The sequence below is a fragment of the Paralichthys olivaceus genome, chromosome 7 (assembly GCF_024713975.1).
Source record: "Paralichthys olivaceus isolate ysfri-2021 chromosome 7, ASM2471397v2, whole genome shotgun sequence".
NCBI classification, from domain to species: Eukaryota; Metazoa; Chordata; class Actinopteri; order Pleuronectiformes; family Paralichthyidae; genus Paralichthys; species Paralichthys olivaceus.
In genome coordinates this window covers 19,814,011-19,835,652 of record NC_091099.1, presented here as the reverse complement: position 1 = coordinate 19,835,652, position 21,642 = coordinate 19,814,011, and the positions used below count along the sequence as shown (strand labels likewise).

At 39.1% G+C, this 21,642-nt stretch overlaps 1 protein-coding gene across 3 annotated transcripts in view; it reads right to left on the bottom strand.

Annotated features, from left to right (window-relative positions):
- Positions 1-21,642, bottom strand: part of LOC109624025 (INSC spindle orientation adaptor protein) — a 52,436-nt gene that overhangs the window by 7,463 nt on the left and 23,331 nt on the right. For all 3 annotated transcript variants that reach the window (XM_069528827.1, XM_069528828.1, XM_069528829.1), the window contains exons 3-7: positions 13,540-13,906; positions 11,913-11,965; positions 11,713-11,836; positions 10,553-10,666; positions 4,238-4,363 (exon numbers count right to left, since the gene is read on the bottom strand). In XM_069528827.1, coding sequence (XP_069384928.1) covers positions 4,238-4,363; positions 10,553-10,666; positions 11,713-11,836; positions 11,913-11,965; positions 13,540-13,906 — 784 coding nt within the window. The remainder of the gene's footprint in view (positions 1-4,237; positions 4,364-10,552; positions 10,667-11,712; positions 11,837-11,912; positions 11,966-13,539; positions 13,907-21,642) is intronic.

The window sequence follows — 21,642 nt, the reverse complement described above, 5'->3', positions numbered from 1 at the left end:
TTTACGTGCTGCTAGAAAGTCTTCTAGCCAGCATCAAGGCATTGTATTTGTGTTTGATCATTGTGATCATGTTTAGAATTTGGTGTTCAAGTGTCAACGCTTCAGAAAATGATGGAGCTGTAGAACAGATATTTATCCACTTGGGGACAGTGTTGCACAGTTCATACAATCTTTACCGCTGCTGCTGTTTGTGACCCTGCACCATGAGCAAGTCTTGCATTTATGCATTAGTGTGAAAATCAGCACATACTTTGGAAATGCTCCAACAATAAAAATTCATAAACTATCATAAACTGCAGGATCGTGATCTCCAGGGAATGAAATACATCACCTGATGCATGAGAATCTTTTTTATAACAACCACTTATCCTCTTATTGTCATTATTGATATCATTTAGTAATGCTCAGCTGAGACATTAAAGTTTAGAGACAAACATCAGCTCTCAGCTGCCACACCTAACAGTCTTAGAGTAGAGTGTAAAACTTAAATGTCCACGAGAGGCAATTTGCTTTTCAGTCAATAGTCATCATATAGGCAGTCGTGATAAGCATCTACCTACTAATTCCAAAATGGTTCCTTTTTAGCAATTTGTCTACAAAATGAAACCACAATGTGTTTCACTGCTCTAGTGCTTTAAATTGGCAGACCTCTGAAATAGCCGACGTGAATATGCAATCACTCAAACTTATATATGAGCCACACACGTGAATAGTAATAAATCAAATTCAGTTTAATTTTATGAGTCTTTGAGGATAAAATCATCCTTGCAGATAAACCAGTTGGGAGAAACACAAAGTTTTGTAACTTCACTCTGCACCATTGACTGTTTATGAAAATAAAATAAAGACAAGGAATAATTCTGAAGTAGCTCTGGAGCATCACCATAGGCCAAGAGAACAGACATGTTTAGAATGGGAACTGAAGTCAAAGCTATCTTTTTTTTTTTAAATAGCAGAAGGAACAAAGATTAATCTGTTGATGCTTCCTTTGAGCAGAATAAACCTTCCCCCTGATGGGAGCATCTGAAGCTCAACATTTCAGGGCCGATGCCTGCTGATGGGCACAAAGCTTCACAGGGTAACTCCCTGTTTTAGTCTGTGTGGACATCCTTGGCACTATGCCAGCACGACCCACCAACGTTGAACAATCCATTCTCCACCCCCTCCCAATTCATCTATCCCCCCCTCTGTACCCCCTCCCCTTTTCTCAAAAATAGATTGTTCCCTATACCTCCTCATTTACCGCATACGGATGTATCTCATTCAGTTTTTTGTCAGAAATAACTTTTCGGCACTTTTGAGAGTCAAGAACCAAAGTGCAGGATGTTAAATATAGACACGAAATAAAAATCTGTAACTTTGGCAAGGTGCTGCATGGATGTGTGGTGAGCCTCCCCGCCCCCCCCACACACACACACACAACCCTCAGATGGATAAGCTGTGTAATGGATGGATGGATGAATACTTGGCAGAGAGTTGGCAATTCTGGTCAAATAACAAAAAACGTGTTTAGCTTTTTAATCCTATAAATCCTTTTACTCCTAAATGAGAGCGCCTTGTAATGATAGGAGTGAATGAGAGGTACAGCTTTAATTATACAAGCCATCATCGCAGATTTACGCATGAAGCTTCAACATTTTTCAGAAAAGGCTTTTACTTTTTGACGTCTTCTTCTTCAGAGTCCTTGTGCTTTATCATTACAGAAACAGGATCACGTCTGCGACCACATCCTGGATTATTATTGAAGTAGATTCCTCAGGTATACAAAATGTCTTTCCCACATACACTACTATTACTGTCAATAACACTGTCACTACAATTGTGCATTTGCTGCTCCCTTCATAACTGTCAGACCTTTTAGAACTTTAAACATTTATCACCCATCCAGATGGTGTGTGTTGCAATCAGTTTTATATTGATATATACAGTGTATGTGGGCTGAAGATGATGTTTAACAGTGTAACTGATACAACATCAATCCTCCACACTGGATGTGGGGGTTCTTTTTCTTTGTGCATGTGGCTCATAATCAATACTTTCCCTATTCACCATGTTCAGATAACATAATGTTCCTGCAGGGAATAAAATTAAGTAGTTTGCTGTATCTTCACCAATGAGCAGTACTGGTGCACACCGGCCTCTTCAACAGTGACAGTTGTGTTTCTCAAGCCTGAGCGGTCGCCGGTGAGCGCTTGGTAGCGCAGACTTGCCTGACAGCCTCTCCCCCGGGGGACAGGGCTGCTAATCTGGGGCGGACTTTGGTTCCTGTTTAAAAACTTTTCACACTCGGATGATTCATGCTGTCCCAGCTGCTCTATATGCGAACACAGACACCGCTGTGGCATCATTATTCGCCGGAATCAGGTTATATTTGTTTCTCTGTAAACGCTTGCTTGACACAGGTGCGTCTGTTATTTATTTTGGTTGAATTCTCAAAAGGGAACAGACAAGGACAAACAAAGAAGGCTGTATCATTAGTTCTCTCTCGCACTGCCTCACCCCTTTTTTTCTCCTCCCTCCACATACACAAACACAGTGAGGAGTCATTCAGGTCTAAACGGTCAGCTCAGCGGTCAGGAGGTCCTCACTGTAAATCATGACTCATCGGTGTGTACTGTATAATTTTGTCAGCATGCTTGACCTTACACACTGTGACGTGTATTTTCTCACTGTCTCCTATCCTAAAATTATACAACAGTTTAATGGTGGTTCACCAACCCTGAGGTGACTGGACTTAGTGAACTCATTCATTCAAATAAACAGACAACTTGAAAACTCAGCTACTGCAGGAAGCTTCTCAAAAACAGAAGTAAAGTAATAAACCCATACAGCCTGTGTGAGTCAATGTTTGCCTAAAAAATAATGTAAAGGAGTTACATGATCAATTATTCATTATGAGAAGACACAAACAAAAAAGGCCCAAGTTTGGCAAGAAGTTTCTACACTGCATTTTATAACCAGAAGTAACTGGTAAGATCACCTGCAGCATGTGTGTGTATTAGTAAAGATGAAATGACCACAGAGGATGTGTCCTCCTGCACTAATCAAAGAGGGTTTTAGGAAATGTGTTCTTACTTTAGTTAAATGCTACCATCCGCTGCACTGGCACATGTCATCTACCTGCTAATTCCCCAGACGTCTGTATATGGAACATGTATCTAATGACAACAACATTCATAACAACACTTCCTCTATAGCAAGTTGTCTTCAAAGTTAAAGCACAATGTTCATTTCATCAGTGAAATACTTAAGTTGAATTACAGAGTTTTTATTTTACACACTACTTGATTGTGTCAGTATAGCTTAACAAAACTCTAAAAGAGCCAATATGTTTTCAATGAAAAAATAACAGCAGATAAGTCAATCAAATAAACTCATATATAAACCACGTACGTGAAGAGTAATAAGAACAATTCTGTTAAATGTTTTGCCTATAAGTTGACTAAAATCCTCATTGCAGAAAAACATTTTAATAAAATACTGTAAATTAAAACCTCAATTTTAAATATTTTTTAAAGAAAATCCTATCACATGGAAAATATTATCTCATTTTCTAGTAAGGAAACTAAATGTATTTTTCTTTTCCTATTAATTCTTTCATTCAGCTGTTGATTCCATGGTCACACACTTTATTTCTCCTCCTCTGGCTGCTGCTTCCATCATTGGCACACATTCGACTGTGAAAACAAACCGCGCCTCCAGTATCATAGCGTGAGTGGGAGCGGGCCTGAATATGTGCGAGACAGAGTATACTGTGCTGCTGGGAAGAGGAACAACTGCCTGTCTGAGCTACAACTTTCAGCTGATTAGTGTAAATATAATCAGTCTGGACTGGAGGTAGCCAAGGTATTTTACTGGAAGTACTGTACTTACTTTTGATTAATGTCATCTCTCTCTTTCTCTCTATACCCCCTCTCTCTGTATACATACACCCAAATGCCCATTTGTTCTATTAAAAGAATACTTGGATTAGTGCTCATGTACTCCCTTTACTCCCACTGCCTGTATTCCCTCTCTATTTCAACTGATTTGTCACATATGGCCATGAACTTCAGATGAAAACTTGCCTTTAAGGCCAACTGTGGCTCATTTATCAGTGATCTGCTGGCATTGTCCCTGGTAAATATCTTATTCTATAAAATGAATTACGTAATCAGCCGTTATAAACACAGTACTTTAATGTATTAGGCTGACTTTAAAATTTGGCCCACCCAGGTCAAGGTCTTTCCTAACCTACCTTGTCGAGCTGGTTGATGCCCTCCTCCACACAGCAGATGGAGGCCACAGTTCTCAGAGCGTGAGCATAGAGGTCTTTGAAGCGGTCCTGCCTGCAGATCTTAAAGAGGGCCACCACAGCTCCTTCCTGTGGAGGAACAAAATCCAACGTTATGTTTAATCCTTCGGAATCTAGGAACAAGCCTACTAGACACCATGCAACATTTTGAGGTTAAGGTGACTTCAAACAGATAAAGCTGCTAAATCCTTGGTTTGCTTTAATTATAAGATATGACACAGTTTTTTTTTCTTTTGGACTCTTTGTCGATACATGGTTAAATGTGAATATGGATATGAGACAATACAGATGAATAATGGTTTGCTTTCAGTCTTATTGAATATGGTTTACCTCATCCCTATGTATTCATTGTTCTCACAAGCCTTATGTGCTTATCCTTTCTTGATTTGCCCCCCCCCCCTCTTGATGGAGTAAATGCACAAACTGTATCGACAAGTTTAATTTAGTGTTTTTTATCAGGTCAATTCTTTTTTTTTATTCCAGAAGGGACACGATGAGAAACAATAACAGACTTGAAGTTACTGCCTCTTGTTATTTTTCTATTCTACTTTACTCCATTTGTTAAAGTTAAGGATTAGGCTGTCCACAAAAAATGGAAGTCATTGCAAAGCCCTAGTAAGGATATTTATGGAAACATGTATGTGTGTGGTGGTAAAGTTTTTTTATTAGGATAAACCTTTGTGCGGCATCATCTCGTTTTCAAGTGTGTGTGTGTGTGTGTGTGTGTGTGTGTGTGTGTATGTGTGTGTCTGTCTTTAAGTTATCAATAAAAAAACTAATGCATCAAGGCTATAAAAATTTGCAGGGCATTGCTGTATTTCTTCAGGACAGGCAGGTTGTAGTTAAGTGTGTGTTAATCAAGTCCCGCTGTTTAACAATCACGCAGCATTAAACAGCATTTAGCTTGAGGTTGAGGTCATACTGTCACAAATGGAGCTGTTGCTGCTGTACCTTCCTCCATCAGCATTGTTGGCTTGACTTTAACTTGTATTTGCTACCTCAGCTTGATACAACCTGGCTGACGGCTCGCTACCCCCACAGTTTACATGCCTCAAAACAGGTCACATATCATTGACACCTGGTCTAGGCAATGTGTGTATCATATTCACATGTACTTGACATTTACTCCTGAGCTTTTTAATAAGCAGTTTTTAGATTTGTTAATTTGTCTACTGCAGGAGTTCCCAAAACTTTCCAGCCCCGACCCCAGAGTAATGCCGCCAGTGACTTCAGAGAAAGTGTTCACAAAAAATAAATCTTCTTTGTGTACATGTTGCACTGTATCATATGGTGCTATAGATTTACCTGCTGCAACTGATGCTATGACTGAAAAATCTCCAGGTTGATGAAATATTTACTCATTTGCGTGGTTTCCATTTTTATTTTTTTAACAAAAAATATACTTTTGCAAATTGAATTATGGAAATCATTTCACAAGTTTTAAAAACAACTTCCATTTAGACTACAACTTTCAGGGGCCTGGCATTAGGATTCATGCCACCAAATGATCCACATCATAATCAGCCCTTGTCTTGAGGCACACGTGATTGTACAAAATGATGGATCAAATTGTTCCATGCTAGACTGTGTCGTGACATTCATCAGGTCCCACAGATCTAAGCCAATAGCAGCATGCTGGTTTTAAAGAGCCCAGGAGACCCGAAATGACCGATGGATTTGGCCGGCTTTACGCAGCGAGCCTGCCAACCCCAGAGCCTATCAAATGGCTCAAGCAATTTATCATGACGGATAAAAACGGCCAAAATATACACATTTCATGAATGGAAAACATTGAGCAGGAAAAAAGATGATTTGCTAGCCATAATAGCTGAGCATTTTCTATTTTCTGTTGGATTATGCTGGTGTAAACAAACAAAAATAGCTCTTGTATTGGCTCCATGTCTACACCAAAGCATCCCTCTGACAAAAAAACACTTGCAGGTATTGAAATCTATTCACTGTGCAGAATTACCAGGAAGAAGATGAAGCCGGTAACTACCACCATTATCCTAATAAGGCCATTATACTGGGCTGGTATGTCTCATGCTCTGCGAAGGCCATGCTGCCCGGGCTTGGAGTGGCTAATCATTGTGCTCTCTAGCCTGACCGCACCTCCCTGTTCACTGCCTACACAATATTGGCCCGGCATACCAGGAAGAACTGCCAACACAGACAGACACTTTTCAGTGAACCTCCGGAGAGAGATTGACGAAGAGGCTGTTGATCCTGATGTTTTCATGTGACGCAAATGTTGCATTTGCTTTCAAAAGTAAGAGTGAGTCAGTGGAGAAGCTCAGACTGATCTGATACACTTTTGAGATTTTGTCCTTCGGTTCAAAATGAGCATTAATACTTTAACAAAAAAATAATAATTACAAACTGCTCCCAGATATAAGAGATTTCCAGAAATACACACGACAGTAAACACAAGGTCAAACTTGACACCTTTGCATTTGTCTAATTTAAGGAATCTTAAATTAATCATTATATCCTTCCATCATGGTCATAATACTAATTCAATAAATTGGAAAACCTTATCATTGTCTCTTTCAAGCTTTTGACAATGTAATATTTTATGGATTAGTTTCCAAACATTTTGTCAACTCTGGGATGGACTACCATGAACTTTGGTTCAGATGTCCATACAGTGCACGGAGCATGATTTCTTCACACTTTCCCCTGACCATCACCATGAGGTTCACATTTGTGGTTTGGAGTGAAATACTGTGGACAGCTGTTGGATGGATTGCCATGAAATGTGGTAGACACATTCTTGTTTCTCATAGGATGAGTTGTAATAATTTTAGGGATGTTGACTTTTCATCTAATGCCAATATACTTTGGTTTAGGACAAAAAAAAAACGTAGCTGCAAAAATAAACTATTTTCACACACATCCATACCCAATATGTGAGACATTTTCTGGAGATTTTAAACATGAAGAATGCAGCAGGAGAGAGTCAGATGGGTCCACAGCAGAAACATGTCCAGAATATTCTGGCATTTTGAGGCACATCAACACTGGCGTCAGTCCTCATCACCAAAAGTTAGTCATGACATCTTCATTGGCATCTTCAACATTTAAGGCATTTGTTTTCTTTTTGTTTTGTTTTTTTGAGTTTTGCATCACCTGTTGGAGACATCATTGGATATTAAGCTGGGGGGCTGTTTTGGAAAATGTCCACATCAAATAACTCGGACACTTGTGTTCTCGCATACAGGGCCTTTGGCAACTTTCAGAAAGATGTCTGGAGATATTCCAATCAGTTGTGCTACAGTATGTGTAATACTAATGTTAGTATGCTTATACAACATAGACAATTTAGAACATGACATATGTAATACCTGCAGTCACATGTTAACACTGTCATTTTGAGCACCTTGTTGATGTAAGCTTGATGTTTAGCTAAATGTATTGTTGTTCCCAGTCTGCCTGTTTGGTCTCCTTCTGAACAGGCAAAACCTCATCATAGTGTTTGATCTACCTCATTTCTGCAGTGGTCTGATTGGATAATTTAGCTACAACAGCATAAACTATATGGGACATGTGTGATACCACTACATACAACAGATCAATAAAATTTTACATGATGTAAACCATCAATAAATGAGACAGAATGTGAAAATGTTTTCACACCAAGACTATCTTTATAATCTTCCTAAAATAAATATGGACCTGGAGGAAATAAAAGCCTGACACAACCAGACAACCTGACTTTCTCGTGTGTTTCCTTTTCACAGATCGTTGGACTTGTCGTTGGGCTTTCCCTTCCCCGTCAAACAACTTGCAGTCTATTGTTTCCACTGACTTCATACTCATCCCTTGAGCGAAGCCCACAGAGCACATTTACTCTCACACTCACGCATTTTGTTACTTGCTGCACTAACATCATCATTTGAAACTTGACTACTCATCTATAAATGCTTCTCTATCCGTGGGCTTGCATGTAAAGGCCTACACAGCGTGTAATCTGTTTCCATCTCATCATTTTTGGAATTGAACTCTGTTCTGCTCACACAAAGCCAGCAGTTTCTTGAGCTACGAGAGGATGCAGGCAGTTTAAGTCTTGATTTGAAAACAAAAGAGCTGTGGATGGAAAATACTGTCTGTAGCGAAACCATAATGCTTGCCCCAAAACGTGGGTTCATTGCTCTTCTTTTGTTGTATTTCTAAATACCTCTTCCCTCTCTGCCCACGTAGTTGTAATGACAGATTAACTGTAGGCCTGAGTTACTGCCACATCACACTGTCCCACACCCTGCAATCTAAAGTGACACACAGCAAGGACACACACATGAGGAGTCTGCCATGAACACATTTAGATCAGTATCCATCATGACAGTAGGTTAACACTCAAACTCACTTCTACATCCTGACACAGTTGTTCTCCTCATATTCCATTGGATTTATGAAGAAGTGTATGGCTGGTATTAAAGACTGTCAGCTCATAACATTGTCGTTTCATTGTTCTGTGGGTACTTTGCATGTGTCTGTTGGTGTTTTTGTTATAGAGTCCAGAAACATGCAGATCAGGTGAAAATGATTCTATGACAGTAATTTCTGCTCTGCTCTGTTTACCAGATGGCTGCGGTTCATTCAGTTGTGACAAATCCTTCACAATTGTGTTATTACTCAGTTCGACAAGCTGTCAGTTGTGTTTATCAAATATGAGGAACATTAGAATAAAACACTAAATGTTTTGAAATTATGAAGTATTAGAGATGGAAGATTACACAAATCCACAAATAATGAAACTGTAATGCTTGCAAAGCTGTAAGATGAATAAATGTTCAATATCTGACTTTTACACATGTGCCAAATGTGTATTAAGACAACTGTGTGTCTAATGAATTTGTTGAATAAATGATGCTGATGTTGTTTATAAGGTCTTTTCTGATGCCTTCAGTTCTTTAATTGTCATATATATATACTGTATATATTCTGCACTAAACCCAGGGTGCCACATTATAACAAGCCTATCATACATGTTAATGTATTTGCAACAAATAAAAAAAGTAAAGTGAGCAAAAATCATTGATGCAATTGTCATCATGTAAGCTCGCTGTAAATTGAAAATTGTTATATAAGTATGACACAAGACTCATTTTTCCTAAGGAGTTGCCTCTTCCTTATACTTTGATGTAGCCAGGATGCTGTTTAATGTTGTTAAAGACCACCCATCTGGTGCCTCCGGCAGAATGAAATCAACATAATAAAACTTCAAATCTACTCCAGTCTGGATATATTTACAATGATTCATCTCTCATTATTATTTTGTCTGCTTTAATACCACATATTGATACCTCCCTTCTCCTCTCCACACCCGCAGCCTACTCACTCACTGAACACTGTCTGTAACCAGCAACACTGCTAAAGAGGTAGAGGAGGCAGAAATATCCGGTCCCCCACCCAAGCATTTAAACGAGTAATTGTTGTTACTCAAACAAGTGCGTGCAAGCTGCGGAAAATGATAATGAGTGAATAGCTTGGATAAGAGCCAGATGATGCGCACCACTGTAAATGATGTGCACGGGACAGTGTGACAGACAGCCTGGTGCATGGAAGCTATTTAATTCAGATGGCAGGTGAACAGGGTATTGTATTGGGTATTCATTAGCAGCAACCAGCGGAGCTACAGAGAGGTAAAGTCGGAGTGGACTGAACGGTAAAGACCCCTGAACAAGCTGCAATTGTGATCAGTGCTTACCTAATGGGAGCTGACAGAATTGATCTGACAATCTGGGGGCAAAGAGGTGTGTGTGTGGGCGGGGGGGTGACATCAGGAAGAGTCTTATCAAGATTATCCTGGAAGCGGGCAGCTAACTAATGGAGAACTGATACTTGCTGTCTGCTCCGTCTTATCTCACAGTACTGTAGCTCTTTAGAGGCATGTATAAAGAGATAGCTGCTGTTCTGATGATGGTGAAGTGGAACTGATCATAACAGGGGTGCAGCTAAAAAGATCGAAGCAAGACCAAGTATTAAATGAAGTCACCTCAGCCAAAGACTCTAAGAATAAAACGCACGATGCTGCTGACGTATCGCTGACGCCAGGACCTCAGACCTCACAGGTTTGAGCACGATCACAAGCGTCAGTGGAGGAGCATTAATCAAAGGCACACATTTCAATGAAGAGATACGATTCAATGTTCATGGTCCCATTCGTGAGATGAATTTCCACTCAAATCAAACCCCTAAGCAACACAGTATTAACCACTGACAAGACAGGAACAGATTCCAATAGTATGTTCACAGTACCTTGGCAATGATGCTGCAGAGCTGAGGTCCGTCCTGTGTGAGGGACAGCAGGTTGCTAATGGCACTGCCGATGATGTGAACGCTGTCCGACGATTCAATCTGTTTGATCAGGACCTGCAAGAAGATTTTTATTCAGTGCGTTTCTACAAATGGTTATAAAAAGTTATATTTATTGGCAAATGTTTAACACTTCATAAAATCCAGATATGAAACTACACGGAACGCAGGAGTGTGCATACTCATCCTCCAAGGCCCAACAGGCCCCTTATAAAGCCACATTTAAATTCACTACATTCTTACATTATTACTTGGATCTGCACTGAATTGAAACACACTTGAAAATCACCCTGTCTCACAATGTTAAAATGAAAAAAAAAATAGCCACAGCATCCACAGCAATATTTAATGGGTTCTTCCTTGGGTTATGTCCCACCCTAAGTAATGTGTGTTACAAATGATAAAGTTCTGCACACTGAACGAAAGAAATCTGTGAACACATTCTGTATTTGATCCCATGAGATAGATAATTTGGATATTGTTTTTCCACATGGTGTCGGTTAAAAGGTTGAGTTTATTTGCCAAGAGTCTCACTGTCTCATCAGTGATGTTGTTTTTCCACTCAACTGTGTGAGCTGCATGTGCTGGCTAACTCATATGTCAGGCAATCTTCAAACATTTAATTTTAAGAGTAAACAATTAGACCTTTAAATAATGATAATTACACAGTGAGTGCAAATAAATAGCCATTGACCTGCTGTACAACATCCAAGATATGAAATTCAATCATCCATCGTGTGACTGAAATAATAAAAAAGTAATCTCCTTTACCTTATTGTCCAAGTCATACAAAGGTGATGTAATCATTTATTACTGCAACCCACACAATGCTGAACAACTGCTGAATGTTTGTGTTTCTACTCGACCGTTTCATGTTGGATGAGCTGGGATACACACGCATACATGTAATCTGACTGCAACCCAAAAATAAACCAAGCACAGAGGCTTCACTCCACTGGAGAAGCCAAACCTCACTTTGCAAACAGCAGGTGATAACGTGGCACAAACTACTGTACGTACGCTCATATTAAGAATATAAACCCCATGGTGAAGCATTGGCTTGTGTCTATTAGAGCCATTTGTTGCGTGGACAGATTACTTACCCTGATCTCATTGGCTAAGGCCATGTCGATCATGTTGCTGAATGAGTCACTGACATCAGTGAGGATCTCATGAATGGCCTCTCTCATGGATTTAAGGAAGAATTCATCATCGGTGTGAAGGCACCTGTGGGTTTTAACATTTAGAAACATGCCGTGCATCTATCCACTTTTAACGTTTTTTTTTATTTTCAGGTTTTTACCTCTCTGTAATATTAGTCAGCTCCATGCACTTCTCCAGTAAAGATGTTTCATACTGTAACAAAAGAAACACAGAAAAGAAACAACCCCAAATGAGGAGGAATGGCAGAACATGTTATGTCTCGTCACTTATTTTAAGTTTATTCATGTTTATGTTTTAAGTATACCATGTTTGTGTTAGTTCATGTCTAGTCTTGTGTGTTTGGGAGCACTCTGTGTTAAGTTAAACTTCACTCATGTCTAGTCTTGTCGTGCACTTCCTGTTTTATTTTGGTACTCACCTTTTCCCTCTCATTTCAGACCCTGACTTCCTCCCTTTGTGTGATTTCCCGCCTTCGTGATCGTCTTCCCCGCCCCTGATTGATTTCACCTGTTTCCTACTTCCTCTTGTATAAATAGTCCTCGTCTCCCTTTGTCCTGTGCCAGTTGGTCTTGTTCTGTCCCAATGCTTCAAGTGTGTGATTTTGTCAAGCCAGGATTTAGCTTCATTCATGTTTAGTGTTCTTGAATATCTCGTAGTTTTGTTAGAGTATTGTTTTGCTACTTTCTTTTGTTATCCTCTTCGTGAGCGCTTTTTGTTATGCACCTTTAGAGATGGAAAATAAACCTCTTTTTTGTTATATCCAAGTCTTGTCTGAGTTGTGCATTTGAGTCCACCAGTTTTCGTGCCTGAGGTCATTACAGAACATTTCCCACTGTTGAATGACAATGAACAAAACAAGCACGAATATGTAGACAACTTAAAAGTGTGTTGTGGATAAATGTGAGTTCATTTTGATGCATTTGATTATTTTTTTCTTAATCTAAAACTGCAGATTAAAAAAATAATGTGTTCAAAAGAATAGTCTCTTTTTAAGGTAAATTTTTATCCAAATATATCTTTGTCATCATCACATACAGGTATGTCCCATGTTAACAGTCAAACAACTTAGTGTCAGACTGACATCAAGACTATTGATTTTGTTCCTCTTTTGAGCTTTAATATTAACAAATGGTTGGTAACTTTCTTCATTCTCATCTTATTTTAGCCTTCATACTACTTCTTTTTATTAATGTTTAACGTGTGTGTCCAATGTTGTATATTCCTTTCTCAAACTTAAATGTTGTCCTGGCCAGGTCTCCCTGGAAGATGACATTTCTAATCTCATGAATAATGTAAATATTGTAATTTTGTTCATATGCTCTGTTACACACAACATCTATTGCACTTCTGTAAGGAATCCCTCACTTGTGACACTCTTATATTATCATGTTAGGAGAGGGTTTTTTGGAAAGTTTTTCCTCACGAGTGTTGAGGACACAGGGGTTATACAGATACATTTTGATTTGTTTCTTTCTTGTCATTGACTTAACATCATCCCCTGCACAAGTCTGATTTTTCCAGCCATCTTTGAGATCAAACCCTGAAAAGATTTGAAGTTATTTGTCAACAAAGTTCTGATCACTCTCAGATTTGCATTTTTTTTTTTTTTGTCCATTTTGTTATTTAGTAATTGATGATGTAAGAACCAGTACCAGACTTGTGAAGGGTTGAGATCCTGGAGAAGTCTACCAAGGCCTCTATCAGTGGACTGATATAAATGGATCTAATGGATCAAGCTTTTAACCTCCTCAAAACCTCCCTTTTACCTTCTGCATCTCAGGTGGGGTACTTCTGGCGGCGCTGTACTCATGCACCAGTGAGCGAACATGGCAGTTGGCTCGTACGGCAGTGCTGTGAACCCTCTGCCAGCGTCCTTTCTCCAGCCGCTGAAACATCTTGCCGAGCTCAGTGCTGACCACCAGCGCTCGGCGGAGGAGTATCTGCAGGTTGTTCCTTGCAACATGGTCCCCTGCACCCACCCCGGAACCCACGATCAGCTCTCCTTGCTGGGAGTCCTCCTCCACCCCGATGGGTTTGGCCTGGAGGACACACATGCACTCCACCTCCGTCATGTGGCGGAGGTCCTCCATCCATCGCTGCACAGAGTCGACCTGGAGAGATTGAATCCGGGTGCTGTGGGAGGAAACATTAGGAGCTTATTAACAAAGAAAGATTTGGGTTAGATTAAATATCTGTTCTGGGTGTACCCAAATCAGGATGTGACCTAGAGACCAATTTGGATATAGATGAGGATTTTAGTGCACAATGAGCATAATAAAAAACCTTTTAAACATACAAAAAGTGTCAATAACTGACACGAGGAAATAATGTTTTGTCAACCAACCAACTCACAGAGAAGACACCTTAGGTCAGAACTTCAAGTTGCATTCGTGGAAAACTTCCAAATAACATCATGCATTCACCTGTTTCCTGCCTCCACATTGATTTGCTAAAAGGATAACATTAACTCTCTTTGCTTTCTTTTTATTGATACAACAATGAAGGGAACAAATCACTTTACAAAAAGAAGCTGTGCAGAAACCTTGGCATCTCGCAGAAGATGTATGTTGAGGTCAATACCATGTGAGATCCAGAAAGTCGTGTGTGCAGAATAAATCTTGAGCTGATTTTTTTAACAAAACGTAAATCGTCTTTGTCGTCTCCACAAGAAGTGACGTGATTAATTAGAACAAAATTATGGAAGTGGTTAGTCATAAATCTAAACTGCTTGTTGGGACGATCAATGACAAATTATTTATCTGGCTGTGGCACCCTTGTCCTCTCATTACAATCCCTCATTGTCTTGTCCCCTACTATTTCTTAATTTTACATCAGAGAGTGTAGCCAGCAGTGCACTCATTTCATATGACAGAATCAAACGTCGCTAACTAAAAATGAGAACCCTGCTTTAGTCTACACATGTCTGAACTGAAAGAATACCAAGAACTTGAATTGATAAATTTGCCACCAGTTTTAATAAAGAGTCAGTTATATCATATCATACCTGAACCACAACGTTTTAATATTAAATGGAAAAATACTGTTTTTGACAAGTGCCGGTGCGCATCCAGAGCTAACGTCATCATTTCTGTTGCTCCATTGTTGCCCCCTTGTTAATATTCTATTCACTGAGTATTTTTCTTATGTTTCACTGCCAATTCTCCATTTTGTATCCTCCTATTTGTTTGAGTACTTGGAGTAGACATGTCAGTAAGTAAAGATGTTTATTATGAGAAAATTGTTCTGTGATAGAAACGTAGGTAGTATGTTGAATATGAACTACACAAGCTGCACCTGTTGACTTTTCAGGTCGCTGGCTAACTGAAAGAGGCTTTATAGAGGTTTGACTTCACTGAGTTTTTTGTTTTGTATTTTTCATGTATGTAATATATGTACTTATCTCCTGGTGCTAATACCCAAGTTTCTTACTGGCTGGATTTTCAGGGTGTCATGGTCAGCACCTTGGCTGCCACTGAGTGAATGTGTTTAAATGAATAAATCACTGATTGGTTTGGCATTCTTGGTATGTGTGAGTGTGTGTGTGATTGGTTTGGCAGGTCTGGGCATGGGCGTGGTTTCCCTCTGCAGGTCCCAAGCTGGCAGACGGTTGTATCGACTCAGTATTGGCTCCAGTTCTACTTCTCTGTCTCAGTGCTCTGTCTTCCCTCCCACACTCAGTGTCTGTGCCTGCCTCAGGTCACTGCTGGTTAGTTTGCCTGCCCTTCCACCAAACCCTCAGCAAGAGCCCACCGAGCTCCACTAACACCATGCTCAGGCAAACCACGTTCCACATCTCGCTGAACCCAATGACCAAAGACAGAATATAATCTCCAGTCCAACAACGTGATCCATATGAGCCCTCTATGCAAATAAAACCCACGCTCTCTAAAGTAAAAAGCCATTAATGCCACATTATAAAATGTTGATCCAAAGCACACAGATGAGAAATGAGCATTACTGAAATCAATGATGTGTAGTGGAGGTAAATGTCCACCAATTAATACTGTCTAACGACCCTAAGCCCCCTACCCACCAAAACACACACACCCCCACACATACACTTCTGAGCGGCTTAAGGTGGGGTTAAGGGGGCAGCCCGAAGTGCTGAACCCAATGAATCTAAACTCTGGACAGGTCAGTGGCTACAACAGCCACCTCTGCTCTGAGTCAACACACAGTAAAAGGTTTCCACTGAAATATCAAATTTCCCTGTTGGCTCTCTGGGTACTGTCTGCAGTTTCTGGGAAATAACAGCTCATCTGAGATGTGTAAGTATAGTGTGTATATATATATATATATATATATATATATATATAAATTGTGGTTGTGTGGACACTTAAAACAATCGTTTCTCATTGAGTAGCAGCAGCCAACATCATTAATATCCCCAGGCCAGGTATCAGGTTTCAACTGTAAGTGAGAGCTGGCCACACGGGACTGACTCATTTAAAAGCCACAACTTCAGTTCTGTCCAATCAAATATAAAACCGTGAGGGGAGAGGCTGTTTACTGAAGAAAATCAATATTTTGTTTTGTTCAGGTCACAAAAAATGTCTCATTAAAAGCTGAGGCAGATTAAATCAGCTGACAACTGAAGGCTGAACATAAAGCTGCCACATTCAAAAAGATTTTTAAAAAAGAAATATTTAAAAACTGACGACATTAGAGAAAATAATACATAAAAATGATGAAACAATCACCAGGAGAAATATATAGAAAAATATATTTATGTTATATCTATATGTATTTAATATAAGTTTTGCATTTCAAGTTCACTTTACATTGCAAAAAACTAGCAACACATTCTCTCCCAACACACAGGACAGTTTGTTCCCCGAAAACTGCGTATATGGCACAAACGCACATACTTACACAGACACACGCTATATGTACTGCATAGAATTTGCACAGTGAGTGGATCATTTGTCAGCGGAGGAGGTGGCCTAACAATGAAAAGTAGCAGAATCTGCTGGTTACAGCATGAGGTAGCTCGCAAGTTCAAAACTCTCCAGCAAATAAATCTTCCTCCATTCGGAAAGAGGATCAAGACGTAATTAGCTGTGAATGCAGACTAAAATAAATAACTGCACTGTGCTCCACTGTGTGCTCATCATTAATGTGGAGCCTGTTCTGCTAAGTGGGCAAAATGGCTCCATGTTGATCTTCATGACTTCTGAAAATGGATGAGCCACAAGTTTTAGTTTAACTCTAAGTGATTAAAGAAATTAATTTCTCCTATATGTTCATTGCAAATAAAATACTACTGAACTCAGATTCATTTTCTGTTCCACTTCTGAAAAAACACAAGCTCTTAAAACTCACTCCAGTTCTGAAGATATCTCTTGTTCAAGATGAATAACTCAAATAACAATGGGACTAAAAATAAGCGAATCAAATTAGCCACAAAGAGCTTGATTGCCAGACCAATGCTCGGCTGAAGAGGACATGGAAAGAGCCCTCTGTTCATAATTGGCATAATTTTCTTCCATGTTTTATCCAATTAACCTGTAGCATCTCTTTTTGTTTCTGATGACAGATCTGTGATATATGTCCCGATGGCCCTCGAGAGACTCATAAACTCATAAACAAACAACGAAATCAATCTTGGGGATAAAAATGTCCAACAACACATCACATTCTCCTCATATCAGTCCCAATGTGGCAATTTTAAACCGTAATTTCCACAGTTATATAACAGGATTACAGAAGGATGAACCCATCTTGATTTACTCGCCAAACAAGCCACACAATGCTCCCCTCACCACCATGGAAAAAAAAAACGATTATAATAATAGGTTTGTTTTCCAAAGGAGGGGAAGCGGTGCACTTCAGCTCGTCGGGAATGACAAATATTTATATGCAGGGCCAAGAGAAGGGTCAGGCGACAGCGGCTCCATTATCCCAGACAGGGATTCTGCGGAGATGAAGCACCGCTCGTCCTCATCAACTGGTAGCTGAACCAAGGGAAAGGGGCAGCAGCAGGAACAGGAGCCGCTTTACAGGAGATGTGCTTGTTTTCTTTCAATAAAATATATATGTATATCTATAATCCAGATACATATTTCTGGAATTTGTGAAAAGAGGCCATTGCATTAAATGTGGGGTTTTTTTGCAAGAGACTTGGACAGTGATTGAGCTATGATATAATTTAATTAGATATTAAGTGATTACTGTACTTAAAACATATTAGACTTGCTGTGTTGTAAAGATAATCATGATCAATTTGGATGTTTAATTTGTTCATATTTTAATAGGGCTTATTTTAAAGCAAGGGATTAGTGACATTCTCTCAGCCACCAGTTTTGTATCCTGCAGCTGTATAAGCAGAAAGTGCTGTGCTACGTAGTAGAAGTACTAGATGTTGTAACATATATTAAGTTTTTGTCTTGCCTTAGGATTTATTTTTGACAGAAGGAAAAACCAAGAATATTACTTTCCTTATTACTTTTTGCTGACAAATTACTTTGTCAGAACTTGCATTGAAACAAAGTACTTCCATGGTAAATAATGATGATGATAAATAACACATTTAATTTAATATGAAGCTGGTGTAGCAGCCAACATGTTATATAACAAACAAACCTCGCTGGAAAAAATTCTTGAACTTGAGCAGTGAGGGTTGGAAGTATAGAAATGATATAACTTTCATATGGAAACATCTCCATGCAGCAGTTCAGCTCAGCATCAGACACGGTCGAATCCCACACACAGATCTACGCAAGAAATCCGGGTGGTTCAGTGAGTGTCACAGAGAACTCACAATTCCTGTAACACATCAGGTGAAATGATAACTCAGGCTCTTAGATGATTCTTTCTTTTTTAACACATAGAGTTGTTCTGTTGGATGAGTCACTGAGCCACTGCTGGGAGAAGGGAGAACACTGTGTGTGTGTGTGTGTGTGTGTGTGTGTGTGTGTGTGTGTGTGTACTTGTACTTGTACAGATATCTTCGTGAGGACCATGTTGAGCCTGCCACTTACAGAGTGAGGACATTTGGGCCTTTCCTCACTTTCTGACCCACTTTTAACACGGCTGTTTCAGGGATAACACTTGGTTTTAGGGTTAGAATCAGCTTTAGGTTAGGGTTAGGCATCTAGTTTTAATTGGATGCCAATGAGTGTCCCGACTGAGGTAGATGTACAAATGTGTCACACACACGTTTGTCAGAGTTAAGATCACTCTTGGGTTGAAGGTTGGAATCAGGGTAAGAGCTGAAGTAGTTCTTGGCTCTTGAGTTCTTTTGTGTAAGATCTTACTTAGTTCTTACTAAATAGTTCACAACAAGAAATCTAATTAATAACTTAATTAATACTTTATCATAACATACTTAATACTGAATTAGGTCAATTGTTTAAGTGTAGTATTTTTGGTATTTTAGTGGTTTTAGAACATATTATTTGTAATTATTTTTATAATTTTTGTTATTTTTAATTTGCTCTCTGTTGCCAACTCAACAGTGACAACAGTCATCTATTGCCTACACTACAAGGCAGTAGTTAATAAATAATTAATAAAGGTCATGCAGCTGATGAACAAAAGCTGTAAAATAAAATGCAAAACTGTGAGTAAATGATCCGTATTCAAATACACAATAGATTTACAGTTCATTACATGTTTTGCAGAGAAACACCATTAGCTTTGAGTAAGTGATACATTTAAAACATTTCCAGAGAAAAACTGTTACTATTTTTCCTCAGTCATTCCCATCAAACTCAAACCATTGCAAACACATTTTTAAGATCATAAGATAAGTCTGTACAAATACTGATTAAAACATTTAGGAAAAATATAACTATAACTGTATTCAGTATTCTGTATTCAACTTCTTTTAATTTCATGATGTGTGAATCTCATATGAATAGAACCAACCTATAACTAGGCTAAGTTTTACCTTCACATACAGCTGGTGAAACCAGCTCCAGACTACCAAGTGAAAATTCGGGAGATGTCACATTTTCATGTGTAAAACTTTTAAACTTGAAATGGTTTGTCATTCGTATGAACGAAACGGCAACCCAGTACATTTTCAAAAACCTTCGTTCTGTGACATCCGGCCACTTTACAGAGGGAATCATCCGCTGACAGCAGCTACATGCTGAGGGAAACCCTCGCTGAGCAAAGAGGAAGAAAACAAAGAAGCAACACTTGATGTGGCGCACATATGAACCTCTCAGAGAATGTCTCATCACACGATGTGAGTCAGTTTGTTTGAGGCTAAAAAAAGCAGCTGTATCCGCATGAAAACACACTGTGAGCATTAATCTCTTAGCGTGTGCTGTCTGGGGGTCATTCACTGATCGCAACATGAAGATAATGAAAATGAATAACAGTAAACATGAACTTTAAACCACAGATACAGTCACACGTTTGCCTAACTCACTGGATCAGCTAACAAAGTGGTGTAGTGCTTGTTAGTTATCGAGCAGCAGACGGCAGGTCGACACCACACGGCACAGCACCTGTTGTCGCTCAAGTGAAGCCGTTATTGGACAGCAGGAACTCATTTGTTCTTCAGGGGTGGCTGCATATTACTGGGCTTGTTCATATCGCTAGAGGCTTCTGGTGAGTCAGGTACGATGAACAACACTTCACACATCTTGAGCACGTTACATAATGTCTCTTTGTCTTGGGTCCACCACATGTTAAATGGCGCTGAGTAAAAGTGGAGACTCTCTGTGTGGCTCAAGCTTGTTAAAATATCCAAAATACAAATATTAAAATCAGACATGGTCCTAAAAATAAAATGTGCTCGATGAACAGTTATGAATAGTTATGATGAACAGCAGGTTTTTAGTAGGGTGCTGTGGTAAACAAAAACTGTTGTCATGGCAATTTTCCATTTAAAACCATCCCTGTTTCTGAATGTTTTCTCAACTCTTTTATGGTGATGAAATAAATACCCTATCTTTAAGTTTTAGACTGCCAATAGGATGAAATGCTAAATTTGATGACCTCCCTTTGGAATTCAGGGGATTATGATCTAGTAACTAGTAATTGTGGATCCCTGGTCAAATCATTCAAGTGATATGTGTAAGCCATTTAACTCTGACCTGGCTCTACCTCAGCTCATGAAAACATAGTTTTGACTTATGAGTTTTTCGACATGAACTCTTTGACTCTCATGACTTTCTCCAGTATCTTCCTTTCACAGGAGAAAGTTCGATAGATGAATCTAGTTCAAATAGTTTATTTGTTAGATGAGATATTCAAACTGAACTGAAGTGAATTTGAGCTCTCCTTCATGTGAATACATTTGATTAGCTGTTAGCTTGTGACATAAAGTCTGCACACTGACTGTATGTGAAGCTGAAGTTACCATTCTGTTATTTTCCATCAGACCTCTCTCCTTTATCTCCTGTATGTTGATAAATTAAGAGTCAACGCAACTTTCCGATGATAATATCTTGCTCAGGTAAAAGATTTTTAACTTTCACTGACAGATTTTGCCTCAAAACTTAAACAAACTTGTTAAATTAGCCAGAATTAGCTTGTTGGCAATGTTAGCAACACTGTGTTTAAAGGAAAATCTTGTGACTTTTTGTTACTGTCATTGTACAATGAAACAACAGCCTTTAATTCATTGTGGTTTTATCCTGTATAAAACTATAAAGTCCATATATAAAATTGATATATTCTTTGTACAGAACATTGAGGAGTTTTGGACAAAAGGTTTATGCCAAAAGGTTTAAAATAGCATCTATAATGGCAGCCATGCAGCTGCATTCAGTACAGTCCAGTCAAGCAGCGTGTTTGGACAGAAATGTGTTAGTTCATGCTTTTCTTTCAGTGCTGGATGTGACTGCATTGAGTTCAGAGTGTTCTCTCCACAGTTTCCTGATGTGGACGTCATTCAGCACTAAATAGGCAGG